Raw genomic sequence first — 27,981 nt, forward strand, 5'->3', positions numbered from 1 at the left:
TGAACCTGAGGCCCAGAAGGTCTTTTAGACTTTTCTTAGAACTTGGTTTTGGAGTTTGTCGTGGGGTGAGTGGAAGCAGAGACTTGTAGGATGTTTATATTGTGGAGCAAATACATTGAGCGGTGACGGGTATCGGCACTGGGGAAGTGAGGGGTCAACTGCGGGAGTGTAAGGTCAGCCGACTACCTGCAAAGGGGCCAACCATTGTGGGCAGCCAGCCTGGCGGGAGAGGCTAGGGCACGAAGCGCCGCCCAGTTACCATGGTAACACTCCCTCGTCCCAACCCCGTCCCAGTTTACTGGCCCAAGGTAAGGCCGTGAGCGGTAGCTCACGGCAACTGAGAAGATCCACTCCCTGCCGCGGCTCTCCCTCCAGTGGACTGCCTTCCCGCCTGCCTGGCGGTGGGAGGGCGCAGCAGAGGGACGTCACATCCGGGCGGGTTGGTGAGTTCCGGTATTTCAGGGCGTAGCAGGCGGAAATAAGGGTAAGAGGAGGCTGCAACGCCGAGCGGAGGAGGCAGGAACCGGAGCGCGAGCAGTAGCTGGGTGGGCACCATGGCTGGGATCACCACCATCGAGGCGGTGAAGCGGAAGATCCAGGTTCTGCAGCAGCAGGCAGATGATGCAGAGGAGCGAGCTGAGCGCCTCCAGCGAGAAGTTGAGGGAGAAAGGCGGGCCCGGGAACAGGTACGGAGATGGTGAGGCTCATGAGGGAGGGGCAGGCGCTGGAGTATCCGGCAAGCGGAATAAGGTCCCTTTTGCCTTGGAGCACGGTCCTCTGAAGGCCGGCGGGCTCGGAGATGAAGTTGGGATCCGGAGGATGGGTGGGGCTCAGCTCCAGTAGGACAGCAAGCGGACGAGGGGGAAACAGTGCTCGGGCGAGCAGACTTGACCTTTGAAGAAATTGAGCCTTACGGGGTTTGGGGTGTGGCTTTCCTCCTCTTTTTTTCTCCACCTCATTCATTCAATGCCTCCGATCCGGGCGCGGCCGGGGGAGGGGCTCAGCGGCTTCTCCCTCCCCCACTTCCCCATTGAGGGTGGGAGAACTTTGCTCTGGCTTGAGGTTTCCTGCCCAAGGGGTAAGAGTGGGTGGGTGCTTCTCTGTTCGGGGAGGGGCAGTACTGAACCTTCTGTGAAATGGTGAGGGTTGTGGGGTGGGAACCGCTGGAAAGACCCCGGCCTGCCTGCTGGCAGCTTTTCCGCTCCCTTCTCCTGCTCAGGAAATGAGGCAGCAGTTGGCTGAGAGGAAGCGCGGTGCCCTCCCTCCCTGGAGGAGCTCGAGGCCACAGGACCGCCTCTCATCCTCTGGCCAGGGGCCCTTTCCTCTTACGGGGTGCTCTTGAAGCTGCTACACCCACTCTCTGAATCTACGTGAAACGGCAGGGGAGGGGATAGTACTTCTCTCAACGTTAGTGCAAGTGTAGGAGCCAACCAAACTTGCCTGGCCCTACCCACAGTGACCTGGAAGGCAGGAACTTGTGCCAGATTCAGGCCTTTATTGCTGAAGTGTGATCAGTGCAAGCTGAACTGGTTAAGAACATTTCTTCCGAGCAGAGCTGATAAGCGAGTGTGTGGCAGAGAATCAGATGGCGTGCCAATCTCAAGGTTTCTGATTGACTTGGGCAATTTGGTGGAGATAATAATGAATTCTAGGTGACTCTAGTGGAATATTTGTTCAACTGAAAGTGGGAACATAAAATGTTGGTGGAATGAACGGTGATTCTAGTGATTTCTTTCTTTTTTTTTGAGACAGAGTCTCACTCTGTCGCTCAGGCTGGAGTGCAATGGCATGATCTCGGCTCATTGCAACCTCTGTCTCCCGGGTTCAAGTGATTCTCCTGCCTCAGCCTCCTGAGTAGCTGGGATTACAGGTGCCCGCCACCACGTCCGGCTAAGTTTTTGTATTTTTAGTAGAGACGGGGTTTTGCCATGTTGACCAGGCTGGTCTCGAACTCCTGACCTCAAGTGATCCACCCACCTCTGCCTCCCAAAGTGCTGGGATTATAGGTGTGATCCACCGTGCCCAGCCTATTCTAGTGATTTCTTTAAACGTCTTTCTGTTTAAAAGTGGCTGATTAGTTTTAGTGTAAGCCATAAGATTTTCCAAGGTCTAGGGTGCAGTCTAATAGATGGAGCTGATAGGAGTTGAGACTTTGTTTTGGAGGATCTTGAGAGAGTAAAGTAACTTGTTAAAATTTAAGATCCAGTGAAAGTGCTCGTGGTTTGTTCTTTGTTCTTTGCCTTGGTAAGTTTTTGTTTTTGTTTCTGTTTTTGGCTGCTCCTCTGGGAAATAACTGAGAATGTTTTTGGGAGGGAGAGGGGTGGATTTCAGAAAAGGATGGTAATTGGGGGACAGCTGCCCTCCAGGTTAAATACTTAAAGATTGTTGGAATACTCATTTATTTTTATAAGTGGGCATGGAGATGCTGGGATGGGAGCTTGTTGTCTTCCTCAGTCACCTTTTTCTAAGTAGATTTTTTTCCTCTGTTCAGTTTGCCAACAACTTCTCATTATCTGTGCAAATGAGATGGACTGACTGGGTGACTTTTTATGGCCAGTGGCACTTTCTCTTCTTTGTTCTGGAGACCAGATAGCTTTAAAGGGGAAGACAGAGAGGAACTGGCCATATGTTGAGCTGCAGAATCTTAGGCTCAGTATTTAAATATGGACATTCTAGGAGTAGTTCTAAGGTGGGTGATTCCTGCCTCCCATCCCCCTTCTTTTTTTTTTTTTTTTTTTTTTTAAGATGGAGACTTGCTCTGTAGCCCAGCCTGGAATGCAGTTGCATGATCTCTGCTCACTGCAACCTCCACCTCCCAGGCTCAAGTGATTCTCCTGCCTTAGCCTCCCTAGTAGCTGGGATTACAGGCATCCACCACCACACCCAGCTAATTTTTTTTTTTTTTTTTTTTAAGTAGAGATGGGGTTTCACCATGTTGGCCAGGCTGGTTTCAAACTCCTGACCTCAAGTGATCTGCCTGTCTCAGCCTCCCAAAGTGCTGAGATTACAGGCATGAGCCACTGCGCCCGTCCTGGGGTGATGTTTCTTAAGCTACTCTTCACTCAGAGCCTGCCAAATTTGCTTATTGAGCTGAGGTCTAGTGAGGAAGTCCTCAGAATGGGGAAGTAGGGTAATAGTTAAATATTGATGAAATAATTTCTTCTACTCCCCAGCCTGAAGAAGCTTAGTCTTTTGACTTTCTGCTCTGCTGAACTTTGAACCCCTACTGAGGAGGAGACACCTGTGGGAAGGGAGGGGGGTTGCTCGGGCTACCTGTTATCCTCTTAAGGCATTCTGGAATGTGGGTTTTGCAGACTCCTCCCTCCTCTGGAGCTGGAAACTCTGCACCCTCTGATGGTATCTCATGCTGTTAGTAGGATTGTCACTTAATTATTTTCCTGGTTACTTTGTGTGAACATCCAAGCCACCCTTGTTGGGAAGCTAGATGAGTCTAAAACTGAGACACTGGTGTTCTAGGATCCATCTTTCTTTTCTGCTCTTGGCCTGGAAATTGGTCTTTTATAATGTAGCACCTTGTCAAATTTACTTTCAGTTCTGCATTTCCTTTGTACTTCTGTCTAAATGGAAACAGATGGCAACATAATGTTTAAATGCAGTCTTTTTCCTTATCTCTTTTTTTTTTGTGGTAGTGATGGTAAAAATACATATAAAATTTACCATTGTAACCATTTATAAATGTACAGTTCACCTTATCTGTTTTTAATACCTCTCTCCTAATTGTCCCTGATATTTTTCTCTTTTTAATTTTTAAGAGGCTGGGTGCGGTGGCTCACACCTGTAATCCCAGCCCTTTGGGAGGCCAAGGCGGGTGGATCTGAGGTCCACCTGTGGATCTGATGAAACCCCATTTCTACTAAAAATACAAAAAATTAGCTGGGCATGGTGGCGCATGCCTGTAATCCCAGCTACTTGGGAGGCTGAGGCACAACCCTGGAGGCGGAGGTGGCAGTGAACCGGGATTGGATCATGCCACCGTACTCCAGCCTGGGCGAGTATTGGCACTGGGGGAGTGAGGGGTCAACTGCAGGATTGTAAGGTCAGCACACTACCTCTGCCTCAAAAAGAAAAAAAATTAATGATAAAAACCTTAAGAGTACTACCGAGGGAGTGGGCTTTGATTCTGGCCTTAATCCTAAATTCCTAGTCTCTAGAGAGGTTAGAATGCTTGACTGTTGTGTGGTTCTCTTCTATTCATGGGCCTGGTGGACTGAGCAACAGGCTTTACCACCTTTCTTTGGTTGCTTTGCTTTCCTTTCTCTTTCCCCAGTAGTAGAACACACACACACAGGGGAGAGGCAGATAGCCCTTTACCCCTGCTTAGGCTCCACCTTTGTTTACTGTGGGGCAGCTAGCTCTGCCCCCTTCCAACTTGCCTCCCCTTTGGTGAAGTTTAAATTCCCCAAGGACACGGTATCTCCCTGGGTAATGCATTTGTGAGCACAGTGAACTCAAATAGTCCTTTACTTACAGGGCTCAAGCCTAACTTTCTAATACTCTTTCATTTGAATTTCATCTGTGGCTTTTATCTAATAAGAGAAACCCCAGTGTGGCAGAAAGCCAGATTTAGGCTAATCCCCTTCTGTCCTTGGCCCTGTTCTGCCTGAGAGTACCATCACAGTGTCAGTTTCTTGCCTGGAGGGGTTGACATATTTGGGAAATCTCTTTGGAGTGGAGGATAGCCGAAGCTGTTGTCAGCCATCTTGTAATGTGACTGAGTTGCTGCTGCATTGTACTCTTTCCCCAATCCCTCACCCAGGATCTTTGCTTCCTGGGCAGTGGAGAATCCTATTATTACTTGAAGGGAAGGACGACAGAGTACTGTATATCCTTCTCACTGGCAGAGATAGGTCAGCTGAAATACCAAAACCACATCTGGATGGGCATGCTAAAACCTAAGATGATTAGGAAAGTGCAGAGCTTAACGTCTCCCAGGGCCACAGGTAGCCTGGTCTGCAAAAAGTAGGCCTGTTCAATCTCTTGGTACCCCTTGGTATTATTTGACCTGAAAGGGACAGGCACTATGCATAGACTCATGAGGGAAAAGTCAGCTTGTCTTCCTTGTTCCTTTAAACAAAGTATGAGATCTTGATTCTGCAGGCTTTTGTTTCATTGTAAAGAGAACTGATCCTCTGTGCTGGGAGAAAAGAGAAAGGCAAGGTCCCATTCCCTACCACTCCACCCCCGAGGGGGTCTCTGAAGCTTTTTCTAGGACTCCCATCTCGGGTTCTGCTTTTGATACAGGCTTGTTCATGTGTGCATGCTCTTAGGAGGGCACCAAGATGTGTTTCCCCCCTCTCCCTTTTCAGCGTTGCTAAGAATTCTATTGTAAATGCTGATTTGTGGGAGAAACTGCCTGAGCCAGCTTGCTGTCATGGCAACTGTACACCCCCACCCCATAGCCTGTTATCTTCTACTCCAGTTTGGGTAACTACTGGTGAGCTGGATGATGTCTTACATTTCATGAGCTTCCTCTAAATCTAGTTGTATTTTTCGTCTAAGGGGGGTAAGTCATTTTACTAGCAGTGTCTCCTAGGTCTTGCCTGATAGCCTGACTTGCTCTTGACTCGTGGCCTTGTTGGGTTTGTGAGGAGAAATGTGTGTTGTTACAGAGGACATCTATTTTTCTGGAAGAGGCAGAAGCAGAGAATACTTGTCTTTGTGGTGTTTTGAATAGCGTAGTTAGAGGCACAAATGGTTTCTTAATAATTTCACCTTATGTTGACTTCTCGATTTTCTTTGCCTGGTGGCTAGATTGTAGCCCCAGCCCTCTGCTTCCCTTCCTAGTCTCTTCAACCTTTCATGTTTGTATGTGGAAGTTTTTGTGCCAGTCCTGATGGTTAAAAAGGAGTCTTTGGGTCTATATTCTTCCTCATCGGAGCTAGTGGCCCAGGCTGTTTCTATAGCTGCCCCAACTCCTGCCTGCCAGGAAGAAATCGGGGCAATAGAATTCAGGCACAATCTGGGCTATAGAAGAGAGATCGTGTTTACCAGGCACTTGGATAAGCATCTGAACTGGGTGGTGTGCAGGGCATATTAAAATCTTGTATATTGTTGCAGTCAGGGTACCTCCCACCAGTAAAGGTAGTGGGGAGGCAGTCATGGAAAGAGGTTTTCCTACCATTAGAATTTCTCCGTTCACCTGCAGGCCGCCTCCTTCTTTCCTTGTTTCTTAGGGAAAGCCCATCCAGGATGGGTTTACTTGGACTCTAGCCTATACTTCATTGTGAGATGGAGGCCAGGGGGTCGATTGTCATAAGCTATATTAGAAGGTGAAGCTAAGGGGATGGCTGGAGGAATAGAAAGGAGATAATTCACAAATTTGGAGGAATGGTAGTGGGTGTGGTGGAAATGTTCTTTCTTTTTTGTAAAGCTATGAAAGCAGATAATTTTAGCCAGAAGCAGCTCCTTGTAGCTAACTTAAAAAAGGAGTATGGGGGCACAAGTTGAAGGGCTGGTGAGTAGGCATCCCAACAATGTTCCATTCTTTTGCTTTCCAGTCTGGAAGGTATTCTGGAAGACATTCCCTTGGCTAGTTATTCTTCTGATGTATTAGGGTAAAGTGATCATAGGAATGACAGTTTGAGTTAAGCAGCAATTAATAGGTAATCCAGGATTGCCTCTTTTTTTTTTTTTTTGAAATGGAGTTTCACCGTGTTGCCCAGGCTGGAGTGTAGTGGCGTGATCTCAGCTCACTACAACCTCCGCCTCCTGGGTTCAAGGGATTCTTCTGCCTCAGCCTCCCGGAGTAGCTGGGACTAGAGGCACACGTCACCACACCTGGCTAATTTTTGTGTTTTTTATTAAAGACAGGGTTTCACCATATTGGCCAGGCTGGTCTCGAATTCCTGACCTCATGATCTGCCTGCCCCAGCCTCCCAGAGTGCTGGGATTACAGGCGTGAGCCATCACACCCAGTCAGGATACCCTCTTTAAGAAACCTTTCTTATTTTTTTTTTTTTTCTGCTTTATGAGACACTTAAAAGGTTACTGAGGATGAGACATGCCTCCAAGCCAGAGCTCAGGCAGAAGGAACCCTTCATTGACTTTCTTTTCTGACTCCAGTGTGTTGAGGAATTTGAACTGAGTCCAGGAAGTGGGTGGTACTAACTCACTGGGCTGGGCAAGGAACTGAGTTTTAAAACACTCTTCCTGTGGAACATATGGGAGTTCGTTGATGGGAAAGGGAGGAAATATATATATATATAAAGTTATGTCTGCTAGATCTTTTAACAGCTGAGCTAAGACAAGTTCTAACCTGTGAGACTCTGGCTTTTTCATGGTAGTCAACCCTGATCTTAATGTCATAGTTATTTCTTCTTTTCACCATGCCTCTGCTTCCCTTGTCCATTCTTTCCTTCAAATGCAGGCTGAGGCTGAGGTGGCCTCCTTGAATCGTAGGATCCAGCTGGTTGAAGAAGAGCTGGACCGTGCTCAGGAGCGCCTGGCCACTGCCCTGCAAAAGCTGGAAGAGGCGGAAAAAGCTGCTGATGAGAGTGAGAGGTGTGTAGGGAAGCCTGATGGAGTGTGGATTTTAAAAGAAGTTCATAATAGTTCTGATCAAGATTTCCTTATAGACCTGTTTTCTAAATAGCAATTCTGGCTGCGTGTGATGGCTCATGCCTGTAATCCCAGCACTTTGGGACGCTGAGGCAGGAGGGTGGCTCAAGCCCAGGAAGTTGGGGCTACAGTGAGCTGTGATTGCGCCACTGCACTCCTGGGTGACAAAGCAAGACCCTGTGTCAATCAATCAATAAAAATAAAATACTAACTCCATCACACAGGATCTCCTTTCTATTCTGCATATTCTGTCTCCTTGAAGACAGTAAGGGTAACTTAGATGTTGTGACCCTTTTGTAATTGATATTTCCTTACAAATTGGCCTAATGATCCTTAAAATGGGATCACCGGTATGACTTCTACTTTCTGGATCATAAGCTTCTATTTGTGAGATTAATTTCTCTAAAACAGAGGTTCTCTAAGTAAGGTCTCAGACCAGCAGCATCAGCAATACTTGGGAACTTGGTAAAAATTCACATTCTCAGCTCCTATGCTGATCTGCTGAATCAGAAACTTTGGATGTGGGGCCTGGCAATCTGTTTTTAGTAAGCCTTCTCAACGCTGGTTGCATTATTAGAATCATAGGTAGGGGTGAGGGGGGAAATCACTGGGGAATTTAAAACTATGGATGCTTAGATCTCATCCCAGTTCCATTAGAATCAGTTGCAAGAGGGGTCTGGGCATTGATGTTTTTAAAGTTCTCCAGCTAAATTTTTTTTTTTTGAGACAGAGTCTCGCTCTGTAGCCCAGGCTGGAGTGCAGTGGCGCAATCTTGGCTCACTGCAAGCTCTGCCTCCCGGGTTCACGACATTCTCCTGCCTCGGTCTCCCAAGTAGCTGGGACTACAGGTGCCCGCCACCATGCCCGGCTAATTTTTTGTATTTTTAGTAGAGACCGTTTCACCATGTTAGCCAGGATGGTCTTGACCTCCTGCCTTTGTGATCCTCCTGCCTCAGCCTCCCAACGTGCTGGGATTACAGGTGTGAGCCACTGTGCCCGGCCTTCCCCAGCTAATTTTAATGTGTTCCTAGGGTTGAGAACCATGGCCCTTGAACCAAATCATAACTCATCTTTTTGAAAATAGCCAGTTGTCTCCTTGCCACATGTGAGTTAAACTAGAACAGAGGTGCTTGACAACTAAGGGTTTTCAGAATAAATAGTGCCCTGCTAAGGGTACGTTACTACTGTGCAGCTGTGAAAATGAAAGAGGCAGCTATGTGTATACTATTAGAGTAGCATGCAAATTATAGAAAGTGAGGGCCGGGCGCAGTGGCTCACACTTGTAATCCCAACACTTTGGGAGCCTGAGGTGGACGATCACTTGAGGCCAGGAGTTTAAGACCACCCCAGCCAACACAGCAAAATCCAGTCTCTGCTAAAAGTACAAAAATTAGCCGGGCATGGTGGGGTGCGCCTGTAATCCCAGCTACTCAGGAGGCTAAGGCACGAGAATCACTGGAACCCAAGAGGTGGAGGTTGCAATGAGCCTCCCTTTTTATTTGTTTTGTTTAAAAAAAAAAAAAAAAAAAGTAAGTGAGGATAGCTGCATGCTAAATACCGGGGGGGAAAAAAAGAGTGTGGAAAACAAGTTGCAGAACCGTCTAGTGTATTATTACTTTGGGGAAGTTGGGATGGGATTTTTTTTGTGTATATGTATATATTTAAATAATATGTATATTTTTTTTGAGACAGAGTCTCACTGTATCCCCCAGGCTGGAGTGCAGTGGCGCAATCTCAGCTCACTGCAACCTTCACCTCCCGGGTTCAAGCGATTCTTATGCTTCAGCTTCCTCCAAGTAGCTGGGATTACAGGCGCCTGCCACCACGCCTGACTAATTTTTGTATTTCTAGTAGAGACAGGGTTTTGCCATGTTGACCAGACTGGTCTCAAACTCCTGACCTCAGGTGATCTGCCGGTTTCGGCGTCCCAAAGTGCTGGGATTACAGGTGTGAGCCACCGTGCCCAGCCGCATATATCCATATTTTTATTTAATATTTTAATATTTAATTTCTTAATAAGTTTTTTTTGGGGCAGTGGGGGAGATGGTGTCTCACTCTGTCGCCCAGGCTGGAATGCAGCAGTGCGATCTTGGCTCACTGCAACCTCTGCCTCCCGGGTTCAAGTGATTATCTTGCCTCAGTAGATGGGATTACAGGTGCTTGCCAGCACGCCGGGCTAATTTTTGTATTTTTGGTAGGGACAGGGTTTCACCACGTTGGCCAGGCTGGTCTCGAACTCCTGACCTCAAGTGATCCACCTGCCTTGACCTCTCAAAGTACTGGGATTACAGGCGTGAGCCACTGCGCTTGGCCAGGATGTATTATCTTTATAACAAAAAGTTTTTTGTTTTTGTTTTTTTTTTTGAGACGGAGTTTCGCTCTTACTGCGCAGGCTGGAGTGCAATGGCTCGATCTCGGCTCACCGCAACCTCTACCTCCTGAGTTCAAGTGATTCTCCTGCCTGAGCGTCCTAAGTAGCTGGGATTACAGGCATGCGTCACCACGCCCAGCTAATTTTGTATTTTTAGTAGAGACAGGGTTTCTCCATGTTGGTCAGGCTGGTCTTGAACTCCCGACCTCAGGTGATCTGCCCACCTCAGCCTCCCAAAGTGCTGGGATTATAGGCGTGAGCCACTGCGCCCAGCCATAACAAAAAATTTTAAATGAAATAATTAAACTAAGGTGTGGGAGTAGTAACATGGAATTTCCATTTGAGGGGCAGACAGAGAGGAATGGGCTTTTAAAAGTACAGTTCTGAGACCGTTGGAGTGGAGCTGACCACACACTCCTCAGGGTGTCAGTATTGTTTTTGTCCTATTTGTGGCAGAGGTATGAAGGTTATTGAAAACCGGGCCTTAAAAGATGAAGAAAAGATGGAACTCCAAGAAATCCAACTCAAAGAAGCTAAGCACATTGCAGAAGAGGCAGATAGGAAGTATGAAGAGGTAAATGACCTTCTGTTCGTCCCTCTCATATCAGCCTTTTACAAAGAATAATGAGGTAAATGGCTCCTTTGCTTCACTAAGCTATACTGGGATCTTTTCCTGTAGGTGGCTCGTAAGTTGGTGATTATTGAAGGAGACCTGGAACGCACAGAGGAACGAGCTGAGCTGGCAGAGTCGTGAGTATCTAGCTCCTCAAATCTTATCATTACCAATTTGTCCCTTCCCCTTTGGCTTGGGCACTAATATGAATAAATTAGCATTCCTTCAACCTTGTTAAACAGGGCCTAGGAAATGGGAGTCATCTACAGTGCTTTTTTAGGCCCAAGAATGGTTTTAGGCTTCCTTATTCTCCTGACTAGTGACAAGTGACAAAAGAGGCTTTCTTACTTTTTGTTGGTAGGGTTTACAAATTGAGAGCAAATAAGGACTAATACATGGTGAGCAGTTAACTGGAAGATCCTACTGGGTCCTTCCACCTGGGGTGGAAGACATCAAAGTGGCTATCCTGATTTAAGATCTAGTGTCTGGCTGGGTGTGGTGGCTCACACCTGTATTCCTAGCTACTTAGTATGCCAAGGCAGGAGGGTTGCTTGAACCCAGGAGTTGGAGGCCAGCCTGGGCGTCATAGGGAGACCCTGTCCCTAAAACAAATACATTTAAAAAAAAAATCTGGTGTCTGTTTTTGCCACTTTGCCAATCTGCTGGGGAACCTTAGGGCAACAGTAGATAGTAACTGCTCTCCCATCGGTGTACCTTCTGGGCCTTGATTAACAAAGTCAGTGCTGAATGTATATGTTTTTGTGCTTCCCTCTTACATTCCCGTCTGCCAGACATAACATATCATGACCATGGTGGTGGTCTCTTCCCATTTTTTGAATTTGTTTGTTTGTTTGTTTTGCTGCTTGTTTTCTTGCTGTGTTCCTTTTTGACCTTACTCCCTCCCCACAACCTGGCTTGTGCCATCCCCGTGACTATCACTAACAGCCGTTGCCGAGAGATGGATGAGCAGATTAGACTGATGGACCAGAACCTGAAGTGTCTGAGTGCTGCTGAAGAAAAGGTACTAACCGTTAAGCCCACAGCAAGGTTATATATATGGTGTGGTTTTGTTTTGTTTTGTTTTTGTTTTGCAGCTGCCTCCCCTCCACTTGATTTTGTTGAGTGCTGTCTCATCTCTTCATGGAATGCTCCATTCTTTTCCACTTACTTGGCATCTTTCATCTCTTCTTTCCTAGTTGCTTCACTGCCTCTCCACAGGGTCTCCTTCCTTTGGGTGATTTGGGGGACTGTTTGGGTTGGGCATTTGTTCCCACCTCCACCCCAGGTAGCAGTTATGACTTGTTCCTGGTAGTGGATTTCTCTCAACTGCTTTATTAGTATTCAAACATTTTGAGCCCAGGAAGGTCTAGCTCCTGATACGTTCTATGGTAGAGGGAGGAGGGTTGATGCTTGCTCAGGTTACTTGGGAACATCTCTTCCCCAGTATGCCTTCCAACTCTCTCTACATATAGGTTCAATTCACGTCTGTGTGTCTCTCTCCCTTTTTTTATTCTCTTCCTTTTCCCTTTTCCTCTCCTGTGGTATTTAAAATATTCACAGTAAGTGTTCTGAGCTGGAGGAGGAGCTGAAGAATGTCACCAACAACCTCAAGTCTCTTGAGGCTCAGGCGGAGAAGGTAGGGGCTGGTTTGTGAAAGTGACAGGCTTTGGGGCCTGGGCCCAGCCCTGCCCTTGTTGAAAGACTGGAGACATGCATTCCATATATAATCCAGTGAGGCATGTCCTCTTCCTACCTCCTTACCATGTATTCAGATTCTGGGTTTAATGCTACTTGCTGTGCACTTTGATTGCTTTAATTAAGATAACTTCATGGTCTCAGGTTACTGGAGTCATGTGCTCCTTAGGCTGCTACTGCTGTGCTGAAAAGCAATAATCAGGGGCCCTAACAAGCTTTCTAGCAGACAGATGGGGGCAACAGACAGAATCAGCTCTGAGACCTAATGAGCAATCAAGACAGATGACTTCACTTTGCCATCATGTGGGTCTGTTTCAGTCATGTGACCTTGGGGTGCTGCTACTCTTGCTCATTAAGCAGGGGAAAGGAAAAACACCTCCTTGGGTTGATCTGAATAATATCAAAGCTTAGATCCATCTTAAAAAGTCATGGAGAATTTTAACCTGAGGATCTCATGGCTCTAAAGACATAGATTTCTGGATTTCAAGGACCTATTGTCCAGAGCCAGGCCTTGCTCTTACTCTTGGACCATGCAGCACATTTAGTCCAAGAGGATATTCAATGTAAGAGTCCTTAAGTGTAGGGAGGGGGGTATTGCCTGTGTGACTAATTTCTACTCTGAAATTTTTAATCTACTTATCTTACAGTACTCTCAAAAAGAAGACAAATATGAGGAAGAAATCAAGATTCTTACTGATAAACTCAAGGAGGTGAGCTGAGGGGATTTATAGGGCAGGATCCAAAACATTTAGAGGTATATAAGGCATTAATGTGGACTTAGACTGGCTGGTTTGGGTTCTGAAAGGTCCAGAAGTAGAAGGTGGAAGAAATAGAGATTATTCTTCTTTGTCTTCATCTCTGGTTCTGACTAATTTCATATTTCCCCCAGGCAGAGACCCGTGCTGAGTTTGCTGAGAGATCGGTAGCCAAGCTGGAAAAGACAATTGATGACTTGGAAGGTATGGAACCTGGAGTAGGGATTGAAATAGAGAAATATAGAGGAAGACTTTGCCCATTAGCCATTAATCTCTTTTTCTGTGCACCAAAGGACGTTGGTAGTGACTTGGCATGTATTAATATCATGTACACTGTCCTATGCCACAGCTAGGCAAAGTGAGTCAAACCCTAGAATTGTTTTTTTAAATTTAATCTTTTCCTTTAAGAAGATTTTACCAAATAGTCTGCAATTTGTACCCTTCCCTTTGAGGAGAATGATAATGGCTGCATTTACCTCCAATCTATTAGTCTTAAACCTTTAGTCTGTGGGTTTAAATGGAAGCCATGATTTCAGAAGGGCAAGATGCATGTCATTTCATGGCTACTTTCCACAGTTCTTTTCGCCATTCAAGTTGTGGCGTATTTATCCAATAAGTGAAGTTGTGGAATAACCATATCTGAACACTGACCAGTGTCAGGAGCTTTCTAAATACTTTCTGTCCCTGCAAGTTGGTATCTGCCATCCACCCTGACAAGGGAACGTACTCTTTGAGAACTCTGATGTGTGCTCTTTTGGTACACTCTCTTGGCAGAGTTGCAGGGGCAGCCTGTGGAGCAGAGGGGCCACTGATAGGGTTCACATTTTGTAGGCAGAGAAGTGTCTGAATATAGATGTATACTCTCTCCCTTTGCTATTTTTGTTCAATTAAGTGTTATCACTGCTAGGAATTGGGTACCTGGATGGGAGTGGTATCCTCTTGAGTGCTTTTGGTAATAGGAATTTCTAGTTCTGACTGTGCCCAGGTTCTCAGCCCTTGCTGCAGTCGATTGGGAGTATCAAGAAAGGAAGTTGGTAATAGGAGAGAGTAGATCTGAAAATGTCCAGTCATGGTTGCCAGAACAGATATTTTCCTAACTGTGGTATTAGATCCACAGTCACACTTTCCTAATTTCTAATGATACCCTCTCTTCATCTGCTTCTGAAACCTTTCACTCTGTCCCCTCATTCCTCCCTGTGGTTCCTGTGCCTGTCCAGATGAGCTCTATGCCCAGAAACTGAAGTACAAGGCCATTAGCGAGGAGCTGGACCACGCCCTCAATGACATGACCTCTATGTAACTATCTGACAGCAGAGTGGGGCTGGGATCTTGGCTTGTGGGTGGATGGGGGTACAAGCTATGCATAGTGGTGTGCTTTGGTTTTATCCTTTGGAAACTAGAATCTCCACCCTTATCTTTGAAACATTGGTGCTGGTTATTTGTTTGGCAAAAGCTTTGGAGGCATGGCCGGGCGCGGTGGCTCACGCCTGTAATCCCAGCACATCGGGAGGCCGAGGCAGGTGGATTACGTGAAGTCAGGAGTTGGAGACCAGCCTGGCCAACATGGTGAAACCTCGTCTCTACTAAAAATACAGAAATTAGGCATGGTAGCAGTGCACCTGTAATCCCAGCTACTCAGGAGGCTGAGCCAGGAGAATCGCTTGAACCTAGGAGGCAGAGGTTACAGTGAGCCAAGATCACGCCACTGCACTCCAGCCTGGGCGACAGAGTGAGACCCCATCTCAAAAAAAAAAAAAAAAAAATTAAAGGCCGGGCATAGTGGCTCACACCTGTAATCCCAGCACTTTGGGAGGCGGAGGTGGGCGGATGACTTGAGGCCAGGAGTTCAAGACCAGCCTGACCAACATGGCAAAACCCTGTGTTTACTAAAAAATATTTTAAAAATTAGTCAGGCTTGGTGGCGCACGTCTATAATCCCAGCTACTCGGGAGGCTAAGGCAGGAGAATCGCTTGAAACCAGGAGTTGGAGGTTGCAGTGAGCCGAGATAATGCCACTGCCCTCCAGTCTGGGTTAAAGAGCGAGACTAAGAAAAAAAGCTCTGGAGGCAATTAATCTTGGATCAGAAGGAGAACCCTGACTGACTTGTAATTTTTATATTTTGTATTCATAGTTTCTTCATTACACTGTGATTTTTCTATTTGCTTCTCAAATTTAGTCTTCTCAGAAGGGATACTGCTAGAGGTAGAATCCATACAACTAAGGAAATAGGGCCCACAGAGCCAGTGACTTGGGCCCTGACACATGAAAACAAAATTCAGGCCTCCTGGGTGTGTTTAATTGGTTCCCTGATATTAAAGTTCAGGGAACTACTACCCAAGATGGGAAATACCAAATTCACCTAAGCATTGAGCTGAGTCCCAGAAGCAAGCCAAGTGATAAACAGCACCAAAAAGAGTTGTTGGGGCTTCATCTGTTTGCTGTGGATCCCTGATCCTTGATGCTAATCTGCCTCTTTGTATCTTTCCCACTAACCCTGAAAAGAAGCCACATTTCTCAGGCTGAAGTGTCTGGCTCTCTTTTATTATTCCTGCTGCCACCTCTTCCTTTCTCCCAATTTGCTATCTAGATTGATGCTAGTCCTTCTCACCTAGAGTATCCTTACTTTTTCATACAGATAATTATCACCGTTTCTGCTCTGTTCTGGATCTGCCCCCTTTACTCCTCGGGGAACCCAACGCCCCACTCTCGCTCTGGATTCCATTTGGGTCAGCCTGGCTGGTCCCCAAGGCATTAGGATGGGGGGCAAAAAGCAACTTATGTATTTTCTTCCACCCCCACCCCAAATTAAAATGTTAAGCTGCTGGAAACCTCATGCCACCCTGCATTTGTGTCATTGACAAAGCTGCTGCTGTCCCTAAGAAGGAGCCTTGGGGGTGTGATGTGGGGAAGCTATTGTAGGCTCCCCCTCCTCTGACTTATATAATCAAAGCCACTTTTGTGTGTGTCTATTTTTTCTTGACATTTAAACTCAGCTGATCTGATTCTACCAGAATGATGGATTTAGTACAGGTTACTCAGGATAGTAATTTTAGTTATACTCCTCAAGCTGAACAAGATTAAATTCCTTATTTCCAGGTTCTTAAATCATCCTGCCTGCAGTGTTTCCATTCTCTCTTCAGGTATTCCTCCTTTGGTGTGGTGTCATTGAGAAGCCATTGAAGTGACTCTCAATACACATTCTGTACCCTTTTACCCGTGGTTCAAATTGTGCATCCTCAGAACACCCAGTGAATCCAATATATTATTGCTAAGATTGACTAATTATGTCAACCCCAGTCACAGAAAAATACACAATGGATAGAATTCTCAACAGTTTTTTTACTTTTTCTTCTTTAAACCTTTCTTACATATTTGAGACTTGCTACCATTTGCCTGCTAGTGTGTGACTAGTGGGATATAAGACAACTGATAAATTATTATTGGGAAAACTAAAATGACCAATCATGCATATTTCAAATAATGTGCATATGAGGCTAATGATTTATTACATACATAAATTTCTGCTAGTAAAATTTTCCTTGGAAAATTTTTTGGAATTAAATATCAACATTTTAGAAATTCCCATTACAGGCCGGGCGCGGTGGCTCATGCCTGTAAATCCCAGCACTTTGGGAGGCCGGGGCAGGTGGATCACCTGAGGTCATGAGTTCGAGACCAGCTCGGCCAACATGGTGAAACCCTGTCTCTACTAAAAATACAAAAATTAGCTGGGCATGGTGGTGGGTGCCTGTAATCCCAGCTACTCGGGAGGCTGAGGCAGGAGAATCGCTTGCACCTGGGAGGCGGAGGTTGCAGTGAGCGGAGATCGCACCACTGCATTCCAGCCTGGGCAACAGAGTGAGACTCCATCTCAAGAAAAAAAAAAAAGGAATTTGCATTCCAATTTACACAGCAGAGATTTCTTAATAGTATAGCTGTGAATTATACTAATCCAAGCACATAAGTGTTGTTCACTTAGTACTTTAGTTTCCCAGCAGGGTATGTATTTAAAATTTGCTTTTCTTTTAGCTGGGTGCAATGGCACTTGCCTGTAGTGCCTGTAGCTCCTTGGGAGGCTGAGGCAGGAGGATTGCTTGAGCCCAGGAGTTCTGCACTGTAGTGTGCTATGCAGGTCAGATGTTGTCACTAAATTTGGCACAGTATGGTGACCTCCTGGGAGTGGAGAAAAACAAGGTTGCCTAAGAAGGGGTGAACTGGCCCAGGTCAGAAATGGAGCAGGTCAAAATTCCTGTGCTGATCAGTAGTGGGATTGCACCTGTAAATAGCCACTGCAGTACTCCAGCCTGGGCAACACAGCAAGATTCCATCTGTTAAAAACACTTTTGCTCTTCTTTTAAACAGATATAGTCAGGTAGGGAAGTTTTCCTTAATCTAAAACTTTAAGTCATATCAAATTCAGGTTTCTTTTTGTCCATTCCATTTCTTACTGCCGCGTAGCCTTTGAGATTAAGGTTCAGATTCATTTATTCAGCTGATACTTCCTGGTATCTTCTAGGTATAGGATATTAAGATGGAGACGGAAATAAAGATGGAGGCACCATTCCTACTCTCAAGTTGCTTAGAATCTACTAGGAGAGAAAACATACATAAAGCTACAGATACTGTGTGATGAATGCCACAAATAATAGTGTTATGGGAATTGAGTAGAGCGGAAGAGATTGATCCTAGTAGGGATGAATTGGAAAAACTCATGGAAGAAGGCATGTAATAGGTACTTCATAAACATGTTAAAACTTTTTTCTTTTTTCTTTTTTTTTTTTTGAGATGGAGTTTGACTCTTGTCACCTAGGCTGGAGTTCAGTGGCATGATCTCAGCTCACTGCAACCTCTGACTCCTGGGTTCAAGCAGTTCTCCCACCTCAGCCTCCCAAGTAGCTGAGATTACGGCACCTGCCACCACACCCAGCTAATTTTTGTATTATTAGTAGAGGTGAGGTTTCGCCATGTTGGCCAGGCTGGTCTGCAACTCCTGACCTCAAGTAATCCACCCACCTCAGCCTCCCAAAGTGATGGGATTACAGGCATGAGCCACTGTGCCCAGCCAACATGTTAAACTTGCATATTCATTTTTATTGGGTTCCAAAAGTGGATTTTTGACAAGCAGAGTTGGGTTGTGGGATAGTGAATATTGAGCATTCCATTTATTATTATTTTTCTCTTTTTAATACGGAGTCTCGCTCTGTCACCCAGGCTGGATGGAGTGCAGTGGTGAGATCATGGCTCACTGCAACCTCCGTCTCCAGAGTTTAAGCGATTCTCCTATCTCAGCTTCCCGAGGAGCTGTGATTACAGATATCCACCACCATGCCCAGCTGATTTTTGTATTTTTAGTACGGACAGGGTTTCAGCATGTTGGCCAGGCTGGTCGCAAACTCCTGACCTCAAGTGATCCATCCGCCTCAGCCTCCCAAAGTGTTGGGATTACAAGTGTGAGCCATTGGACCTGGCCTGAGCATTCCATTTAAAGAGAAACAAAATAATAAAGGTGTTGATAGAGATGAGAAGGCCACAATAGCTATAAAGGTAGATTTAGACACAGTAGGGAACAGGTTGTGTCTTAAAATGAGGCTGAGGAGTTCTAATTTTACTTGGGAGGTAATGGGGATGCCACTGGAGATTTTGAACAGGATATGTTGTGATCTGAATAGCATATAAGAAGAGTTAATTTGGTAACTAATTTGCAGATTAGCAAAGTGATTCACTAACATGGTGTTTCTCACATTTCAGCCATTTACATTACCATTTTTGATGGCTTTTTCCATATTCACTGCTGCCTACATTGTTTTCTTCAGATCTACTCATTTCCAGATTTATTTTATTCTTACTTGACACAATTCTATTTTGCAATTAAAGGTTTGATGTGTTAGTGTTTTTTCCTAATCACATTAAAGTAACTGTAGCAGTGAATACACCACACTTTGGAAAAAATTGGGTTAGGTTAATTTAGTTTTCTAGGAGAGAATAATCAGGGTCTGAGCTAGAGTAATGGCAGGAGAGATGGCGCTAAATAAAGACAGGTATTGTGAAAGGCCTGGCCACTTGATATGAGGACGAAAGACAAGGTTGACTGGTTTTTAGAGTAGGAAAATCAGCTGGGTGCAGTGGCTCATGCCTGTAATCCCAGCACTTTGGGAGGCTGAGGTGAGAAGATTTCTTGAATCCACTAGTTCGAGACCAGCCTGGCAACAAAGTGAGACCCTGTCTCTACAAAATATTATAAAAACTTAGCCAAACATGGTGGTGCGTGCCTGCAGTCCCGTCTACTTGTAGGGCCGAAGCCAGAGGATCCTCTGAGCCCAGGAGTCTGAGGCTGCAGCAAGCTGTGATCACACTGCTACACTCCATCCTGGGTGACAGAATGAGACCCCCCCAAAAAAGAGTAGGAAAATGGTGGGGTTAAAGATGTAGGGAGATCATGTTGTCCTGGTTTAGGGGAGCTGGGGGAAGGGAAGGAAGATACAGCTGACAATCTGGCAGGTGTCTGGGTGAAAACAAAATTCTAGGGCTTGAGGCAGAGAGGTTGACATAAGAGAGTTGGGAATCCATATGGGGTACAGGTAGTTTATGCCATGGAGGTAAATTAGAACTATAAAGGACAATTGCAAATATAAAAAAAAGAAGCCGGGCGTGGTGGCTCATTCCTGTAATCCCAGCACTTTGGGAGGCCGAGGTGGGCGGATCACGAGGTCAGGAGATCGAGACCATCCTCACTAACACGGTGAAACCCGTCTCTACTAAAAATACAAAAAATTAGCTGGGCGTGGTGGCAGGCACCTGTAGTCCCAGCTACTCGGGAGGCTGAGGCAGGAGAATGGCGTGAACCCAGGAGGCAGAGCTTGTAGTGAGCCGAGATCGTGCCACTACACTCCAGCCTGGGTGACAGAGCAAGACTCTGTCTCTAAATAAATAAATAAATAAATAAACAGTGAGGAAAACGTTATGTACGAGGAGGAGCCAAATGGAACTGATTGGAGAGAAAGAAGACGGTTGAGTAGTTCTTTAAAAAGCTCCGGGTTGGATGCTTTCTAGTGGTTTTTCTGTTCTTTTTTTTGAGACGGAGTCTCGCTCTGTCGCCCGGGCTGGAGTGCAGTGGCGCAATCTCGGCTCACTGCAAGCTCCGCCTCCCAGGTTCACGCCATTCTCCTGCCTCAGCCTCTCCAAGTAGCTGGGACTACAGTAGGCGCCCGCCACCACGCCTGGCTAATTTTTTGTATTTTTAGTAGAGACGGGGTTTCATCATGGTCTCGATCTCCTGACCTCGTGATCCACCCGCTCGGCCTCCCAAAGTGCGGGGATTACAAGCGTGAGCCACCGCGCCCGGCCTTCTAGTTGTTTTTCAACAGAGAGGCTAAGAAGAAAGATAACTGAAAATGGGACATGCATTGATACTTTAGTAATTTGAGGGTACATTTTGAGTGTTAAGAAATCAAGAGGAGGAGTCATTTTCGGGGCAAAAGAGTGTATTGGTAGGAAGATTATATAGGCAATGTAGTTTACTTTAGAGCAGTGCTTTCCAACAGAACTTTTGGTAATGATGTCTAGTACATTAGCCACATGTGGCAGTCAAGCACTCAAAATGTGGCTAGTGTGGCTGAGGGGCTAAAATTTAATTGTATTTCATCGTAGTTCATTTAAATTTAGCTACATGTGGCTAGTGGCTATTGTATTGGACAATGCATTTCTAAATATTTAGATTCTGGGCAGAAGTTGGCTTTGACATGAAGAAAGCCTTCTTAGAAAGGAAGGAAGTAGACCGGGCATGGTGGCTCACGCCTGTAATCCCAACACTTTGGAAAGCCAAGACAGGTGGATCACAATGTCAAGAGATCAAGACCATCCTGGCCAACGTGGTGAAAACCCGTCTCTACTAAAAATACAAAAATTAGCTGGGCGTGGTGGCGCATGCCTGTAGTCCCAACTACTAGAGAGGCTGAGGCAGGAGAAAAAGAAGGAAATAAGAGAGAGATTGGGAGAAAAGTAAGGTGTTATATCTCTGATCTGTTGTATCTCCTGTTTTCCCTGTGGTAATGACTAGTGTGAGCAAGGATAGAGACCAGCAAACTGGGGTAGCAAAGTCAACAATGAAGTACTATGTAATTAGTGCTAATGCTAAATTCATTCCTTTGTTTAAGGCTTAATATCCTTGCAGAAGCCATCCTGTGTTACTTGAGCCTGGGCTAGTATTGGGGTGAAGTCAAGCATCAGAGTAAAACATTTGTCCCCTTAATGTTACCCCCTCCTCTTAATTTCTAAGAACCACAGGCCCATTTTGCCCTTCCTTGTTACCATCATTGAGATGAGGAATAAGATGTGGTAACCCCATGTTATCTGATAGGTGCAACTGACCTATTCTGTTTGGCAGCTTTATCTTAGCCCCAACCAAATCTCTTCCTTTCACATGGTATTGGTTGAATACTATCCAACTCCATGGGGTTGGTTTGTGTTTTTTATTTTTTATTTATTTATTTATTTTTTGAGATGGAGTCTTGCTCTGTTGTCCAGGCTGGAATGCAGTGGTGTGATCTTGGCTCACTGCAAGCTCCGCCTCTGGGGTTTAAGTGATCCTCCTGCCTCAGCCTCCTGAATAGCTGGGATTACAGACACGTGCCACCAAGCCCGGCTAATTTTTGTGGTTTTAGTAGAGACTAGGTTTCAACATGTTAGTCAGGCTGATGTCAAACCCCTGACCTCATGATCTGCCCACTTCGGCCTTCCAAAGTGCTGGGGTTACAGACTTGAGCCACTGCATCTGGCCATGGGGTTGTTTCTTAATTAGGTATAGCTGAAAAGAACACTGGACCAAATAGGTTCTCTGCCTTGCCTTTTCGTTTGTTTTGTTTTAGCTATTATCAGGGAACCAAGAACTTTAAGGAGCTAGTACTGGTCTTAATTTTTAATAACTAAAGATAGCAGAGTTAGAAGCTAAGTTCAAAGTGAGAGAACAGCTGCATTTGTCTTTCTGACCTCATGCAATTCCTAGGGAACTCTGTTCTGTGATTTAGTCAGGCAATAAAATGCTCCCACTCCTTCTCTGTCTCTTTATTTCTTCCCTAAATGGAACAGAACTCTCATTGACCAGGCTGCTTTGAGGGATAAAGATCCTGATAACGCGGCTGGGTGCGGTGGCTCATGCCTGTAATCCCAGCACTTTGGGAGGCGGGCAGATCACTTGAGGTCAGGAGTTCAAGACCATCCTGGCCAACATGGTGAAACCCCATCTCTACTAAAAAAAATATGCAAAAATTACCTGGGCGTGGTGGTGGGTGCCTGTAATCCCAGCTACTCAGGAGGCTGAGGCAGGAGAATCGCTTGAACCTGGGAGGCGGAGGTTGCAGTGAGCCAAAATCGTACCATTGCACTCCAACCTGGGCAACAAGAGTGAAACTCAAAAAAAAAAAAAGGATCCTGATAACATCCCTTCTTTCCCAAGTGAGAATCACACAAACTAACTTGGTTATAGGTATTATCTAAGTTCAGGCTGTTCACGAGATTTGTATGTAATGTAACATCACAGGAAGTTTGAGAGATTAGTTCACAAATTTCAACACCTGTTATTTTGACAAGGATGCCCCAGTGAATAAGACAGGTCCAATCCCAGGCCTCATGAAGCTTATATACTGTTAGTACAGTTTTGAGTATTCCTTATTCAAAATGCTTAGGACCAGAAGTGTTTCAGATTTTTGCTGCTTTTTTTTTTTTTTTTTTTTAATATTTGCATTATACTTACCAGTTGAGCATCCCAAATTCAAAAATCAGAAATTTATACCAGGCATGGTGATGCACACCTATAGTTCCTGCTACTCAGGAGGCTGAAGCAAGAGGTTTGCTTGAGCCCTAGGAGTTCAGGGCTGTTGTGCACTATGATTAGGCCTATGAATAGTCACCACACTCTAGCCTGGACAACATAGTAAGACCCTGTCTCTAACACACACACACACACACACACACACACACATACACACCCGTATGTGTATGTAAAATCCACACACACACACACACACACACACACACACACCCGTATGTGTATGTAAAATCCAAAATCCTCCAATGAGCATTTTCTTTGAGCATCATGTTGGCATTCAGAAAGTTTCAGATTTTGGAGCATTTTGGATTTTGGACTTTCAGATTTGGGTTCTCAGCCTGTATAGTGTTTGTCAATGGTGAACGTTTGTCATTTAGAGTAGGACAGTTCTGTTGATGTACAGAACAATCCTGTGTATTGCTGTCCCCTGCCCAACAGATACCTGTATGGGCCTTCTAGTCATTGTGATATCAAAACCTCCCATACGTACTCAAAATCTCCCCTCAGAGAGAAGAGTGCACAATACCACCCCTATTGAGAACCACTGGTTTAATGGGAAGTGCAAGTTAAAGGGTCACCCTGATTCTGCTGTTTAATACAGCTATTATTTTTAGTCATTCCCTCCCAGGCTTTTTATACATATATGCTTTCTGTTTTGATAGTGTACATAAAGTGGCAAGTATTACTGGGACCATACTGGTCTCTAATTTCCCAGTCAATCTGGGGAGAGCCTCAGCCTGGAAGGCAGGGTGCCTGAGCAATGGTCACATATGCAGATGATTTCAGGACAGAAAAATATCTTTTTCATATTGAGATCCTGAGACCATTTTGAAATGGGCTGTGAAATATAGGGAGAAACTTATTTGTGAATTTTAGAGGTTGATACTAGGAGTATACCAGGAAGAGTTTGGTTTTCCTGTCCCCAAACTTGTATTATCCCTGTGCTAGTCAGATGGATTTGAATCTTCCATATCCCACTATCTCTTTAAAGTGTGCTTCAAATAGAAAATCCAGATAAACCTATTAGATTTGAGCACTTAGCTGCTTGTATCAGGAATGCTTGCTAAATCGTCCTTTAGCCTGACTTTGTTAAAAAAAAGGAAATAACTTACTAGTAGCTTAAATAAATATGGGATTTGTTTTTTAATCACATATATCTAGCCACGAGCAACTGTGGCCTGTTGTAGCTGGGCTTTCCGTGATTCTCTTGGTCTTTTCTCTTAAGATTGAAATATGCAACTCTAGTCATCACATCCACGTTGAAGGCAAGAGGGAAAGCTAAAGTTTTCCCAGAAGCCCCCAGCAGACTATCTTTCTACATCTCATTGGTTAAAACTGGATCATATGATCACCCCCAGCTGCAAGGGAGGCTGAAAAACAACAGGATAGTCTTGATTAGCGTATACCAGTAATTTGCCTTCCCTGGGACTAGGCACACTATTTGTTGACTCTAACAGGTTTGGGGTTCTTTTAAAGAAGAAGAAATTGAATATTTATTGGCTAGGCCACTGAAATGGGTCTATCACACAATATCTGTAACAGGAAGCATTAGAAAGTATAGGAGTGAATGGCCGGGTGGGGTGGCTCACGCTTGTAATCCCAGCACTTTGGGAGGCCGAGGTGGGCGGATCACGAGGTCAGTAGATCGAGACCACAGTGAAACCCCGTCTCTACTAAAAATACAAAAAATTAGCCAGGCATGGTGGCGGGCGTCTGTAGTCCCAGCTACTCAGAGAGGCTGAGGCAGGAGAATGGCGTGAACCTGGGAGGCGGAGCTTGCAGTGAGCCGAGATCGCGCCACTGCACTCCAACCTGGGTGGCGGAGCGAGACTCCGTCTCAAAAAAAAAAAAAGAAAAAAAAAGAAAGTATAGGAGTGAATGAGTGTGGGGATATTTATCCCAGTCTACTGTTTATAATGCTGTTTTGAATGCTTTCACAGAAAAATGTTCAGCTGTTCACTTTCGTTCCTTTCAAACCCTGATTATTGTGAACACATTTCTTCGAAGCCAACTATATTCCTTCCTTTGCCATTTCCCTTGTTTCAGTTTCTCAACCCAGGGAATAAATATTGTGAAGGAAGTATTTTTTCTCCCTCAAAATGTTGTCCTGCCAACTCGTCAGTCCGAATTTCCTCTGTTGGTCTTTCCACCAACTGACTGACTCTTATTACCCTCTATCTGAATCCTCCTTGCATCCACCCTGCCTTACAGATGCATGTTATATATACCAGCTAGTTGAAAGACTCATAATTTACTTCTGGTACTCTACTAACTTTCCCTTTTTCTCTTTCTCCTCCTCTTTTTCCTCTCCTTCTCTTGTGTTCCCCTCCTCTCCGTTGCTGCTGCAGAGCGTCTCTACAGCCAACTTGAGCGAAACCGCCTGCTTTCTAATGAGCTGAAGCTAACGCTGCATGATCTGTGTGACTGATGGGCAGGGCTCAATGATGCCCATTAAACTGAGCTTACTGCTCACACCACTGACCTGGACCCCAACAAAAAGCTGATTGTCTTTTTAAAAGTTATTATTTTGCCCTGAGCAAATTGCATTTTAATTGGGGCAGTTAGAATGTTGATTTCCTAACATCATTGTGAAGTTGACCATTGTGAAGTTTCTGTCCCTTTAGAAGAGATTATCGGTGAAGAAGGGAAGGGGCCTGAGAGATTATAGTGAGAAAACTTGGGAGAATTTTGTTTTCCACCCTTATTTGCTGCTCTTTCACTTGTGCACTGACTATAGGATATGTTCCCTTGCATGGATGTTTTTAACAATAAAAGGACTGACTTGACAAGTTGTTGTAACTGCTTCATCTGCAGGCCCAGGGATGGGTCCTTCTGACTGGGTGGAAAAAAGGGAAGTGAAAGAAAAGTTGTGGGATATGAATATGGGTCTGTGTTGCCATCACCTTCTCTGAGTTGAAGATTTGAGTATTTTCGTCACCTCTTTAGAGCAGTCAGAGTGGTTTGCTTGCTAGACAGATTAGATTCTCCTTAATGTTCAGCTGCTGATTTTCTTTCTGACATTTTCCCTTTTGCTTCCTTTTTCTGGTTTTATGTTTAATTTCAAGTAACTGTCACAAGCTAGTTCTGTTCAATAGCTCTGCAGCAATCTCAAGGTTTGCTTACAACCACTTGTTTCAGTAGTATTCTTGGCTTTGTTTTCTTTAGAGATTATTTGACTTAACTGTGGCGCCCGTTTATTTATCCCATCGGTTACTACTTTGGCCTCTACTTTTTCGAAAAAACATGTAGTGCATGAGGATCTTCCTGTGCTCTTTATAATCTGAGATTCTGATGTTTCTATTGTTTGCAATGTTCAAACTCCAGTGAGCCATTTCAAGAGGGTATTATTATGTGGGCAAAACCTAGAAAAGTGGATGGCTGATGCTTAAGGCTTGCTCTTTCATTGACTAAAAGCTTAAAGTGTTGGTTGGATGTGGGAGGGAGAGGAAATGGCTGATAAGGGCCCTAACTCCCTCACCCAGGAAGTACAGCAACACCTACAACTTCAGTAGGCAAGCCAAAGGCCCTACAAAACCAGGTGATGTAATAGCTCACTTCTGTGGCTGAGAAAGCAGCTGCTTTATTAGTCTGCCGCTTCTCTGCAACAGGAGCAAGTCTCAAAGAGCGGGTAGACCTTGACATTTACTTCTAGTTTTTGTAACTTCTCTCCTTTACCCCCATTAGATAAACTGAAATGCACCAAAGAGGAGCACCTCTGTACACAAAGGATGCTGGACCAGACCCTGCTTGACCTGAATGAGATGTAGAACGCCCCAGTCCCACCCTGCTGCTGCTCCTCCCTCTGACCCAGACTCCGCCTGAGGCCAGCCTGCCGGAAGCTGACCTTTAACTGAGGGCTGATCTTTAACTGGAAGGCTGCTTTCTCCTTTCGCCACCCCCTCCTTCCCTGTGTCTTTTTCGCCAAACTGTCTCTGCCTCTTCCCAGAGAATCCAGCTGGGCTAGAGGCTGAGCACCTTTGGAAACAACATTTAAGGGAATGTGAGCACAATGCATAATGTCTTTAAAAAGCATGTTGTGATGTACACATTTTGTAATTACCTTTTTTGTTGTTTTGTAGCAACCATTTGTAAAACATTCCAAATAATTCTACAGCCCTGAAGCAGCAATCGAATCCCTTTCTCGCTTTTGGAAGGTGACTTTTCACCTTAATGCATATTCCCCTCTTCATAGAGGAGAGGAAAAGGTATAGATAGGCCTGCCTTACTGAGAGCCAAACAGAGCCCAGGGAGACTCCACTATGGGAAACCTCATTGCTCTGTTCAAAGTACTAGCTAAACCAGAAAGGTGATTCCAGGAGGAGTTAGCCAAACAACAACAAAAACAAAAAATGTGCTGTTCAAGTTTTCAGCTTTAAGATATCTTTGGATAATGTTATTTCTATTTTTAATTTTTTCATTAGAAGTGACCAAATTAAGATAGTAAGACCTCTGAGACCAAAATTTTGTCCCATCTCTACCCCCAACTGCTTACAGAATGGATCATGTCTCCCTTATGTTGAGGTGACCACTTAATTGCTTTCCTGCCTCCTTGAAAGAAAGAAAGAAGATTGTGTTTTTGCCACTGATTTAGCCATGTGAAACTCATCTCATTACCCTTTTCTGGGTTTGAAGCTGCTGTCTCTAGAAGTGCCATCTCATTGTGCTTTGTATCAGTCAGTGCTGGAGAAATCTTGAATAGCTTATGTACAAAACTTTTTAAATTTTATATTATTTTGAAACTATGCTTCTTTGGGTTTGTGGCACCCTGGCCACCCCATCTGACTGTGACAGCCTCTGCAGTCCGTGGGCTGGCAGTTTGTTGATCTTTTAAAGTTTCTTTCCCTACCCAGTCCCCACTTTCTGGTAAGGTTTCTACGAGGTCTGTTAGGTGTACATCCTGCAGCTTATTGGCTTAAAATGTACTCTCCTTTTATGTGGTCTCTTTGGGGCCGATTGGGAGAAAGAGAAATCAATAGTGCAACTGTTTTGATACTGAATATTGACAAGTGTCTTTTTGAAATAAAGAACCAGTCCCTCCAACCCTCAGACTTATTTGACTTTTATTTATTAAAACTAAATGTGCTTTCTCCATAGAAGCTATGAGGTTTGGGTTTAAAATAGCATCTTTGTGGGTGGATTTATTCT

General features: G+C 44.9%; 1 protein-coding gene across 10 annotated transcripts; it reads left to right on the forward strand.

Annotated features, from left to right (window-relative positions):
- Nucleotides 1-45: 45 nt before the first annotated feature.
- On the forward strand, nucleotides 46-27,876 carry TPM3 (tropomyosin 3). 10 transcript variants are annotated; one of them, XM_058439252.1, is made up of 9 exons: nucleotides 46-65; nucleotides 7,388-7,521; nucleotides 10,406-10,523; nucleotides 10,629-10,699; nucleotides 11,508-11,583; nucleotides 12,905-12,967; nucleotides 13,147-13,216; nucleotides 14,230-14,308; nucleotides 25,185-26,510. In XM_058439252.1, the coding sequence occupies exons 3-9, from the start codon at nucleotides 10,410-10,412 to the stop codon at nucleotides 25,204-25,206; spliced, it is 495 nt and encodes a 164-aa protein (XP_058295235.1). In that variant the 5' UTR covers nucleotides 46-65; nucleotides 7,388-7,521; nucleotides 10,406-10,409; the 3' UTR covers nucleotides 25,207-26,510. The 10 variants fall into 10 exon arrangements, with proteins under 10 accessions (XP_058295235.1, XP_032010380.1, XP_032010385.1 ...); XM_032154489.2 differs by lacking the exons at nucleotides 46-65; nucleotides 11,508-11,583 and adding exons at nucleotides 348-686; nucleotides 12,123-12,198; XM_032154494.2 differs by lacking the exons at nucleotides 46-65; nucleotides 11,508-11,583; nucleotides 25,185-26,510 and adding exons at nucleotides 349-686; nucleotides 12,123-12,198; nucleotides 26,521-27,876.
- Nucleotides 27,877-27,981: the final 105 nt, after the last annotated feature.

This window comes from Hylobates moloch, unplaced genomic scaffold, assembly GCF_009828535.3.
Source record: "Hylobates moloch isolate HMO894 unplaced genomic scaffold, HMol_V3 SCAFFOLD_5, whole genome shotgun sequence".
Lineage (NCBI taxonomy): Eukaryota > Metazoa > Chordata > Mammalia > Primates > Hylobatidae > Hylobates > Hylobates moloch.

Coding starts and splice junctions, on each gene's coding strand:
- TPM3 (XM_032154489.2), top strand. CDS start 555: ATGGCTGGGATCACCACCATCGAGGCGGTGAAGCGGAAGATCCAGGTT. Junction 7,522..10,405: donor GCTGCTGATGAGAGTGAGAG/GTGTGTAGGGAA, acceptor TATTTGTGGCAG/AGGTATGAAGGTTATTGAAA. Junction 14,309..25,184: donor CTCAATGACATGACCTCTAT/GTAACTATCTGA, acceptor TTGCTGCTGCAG/AGCGTCTCTACAGCCAACTT.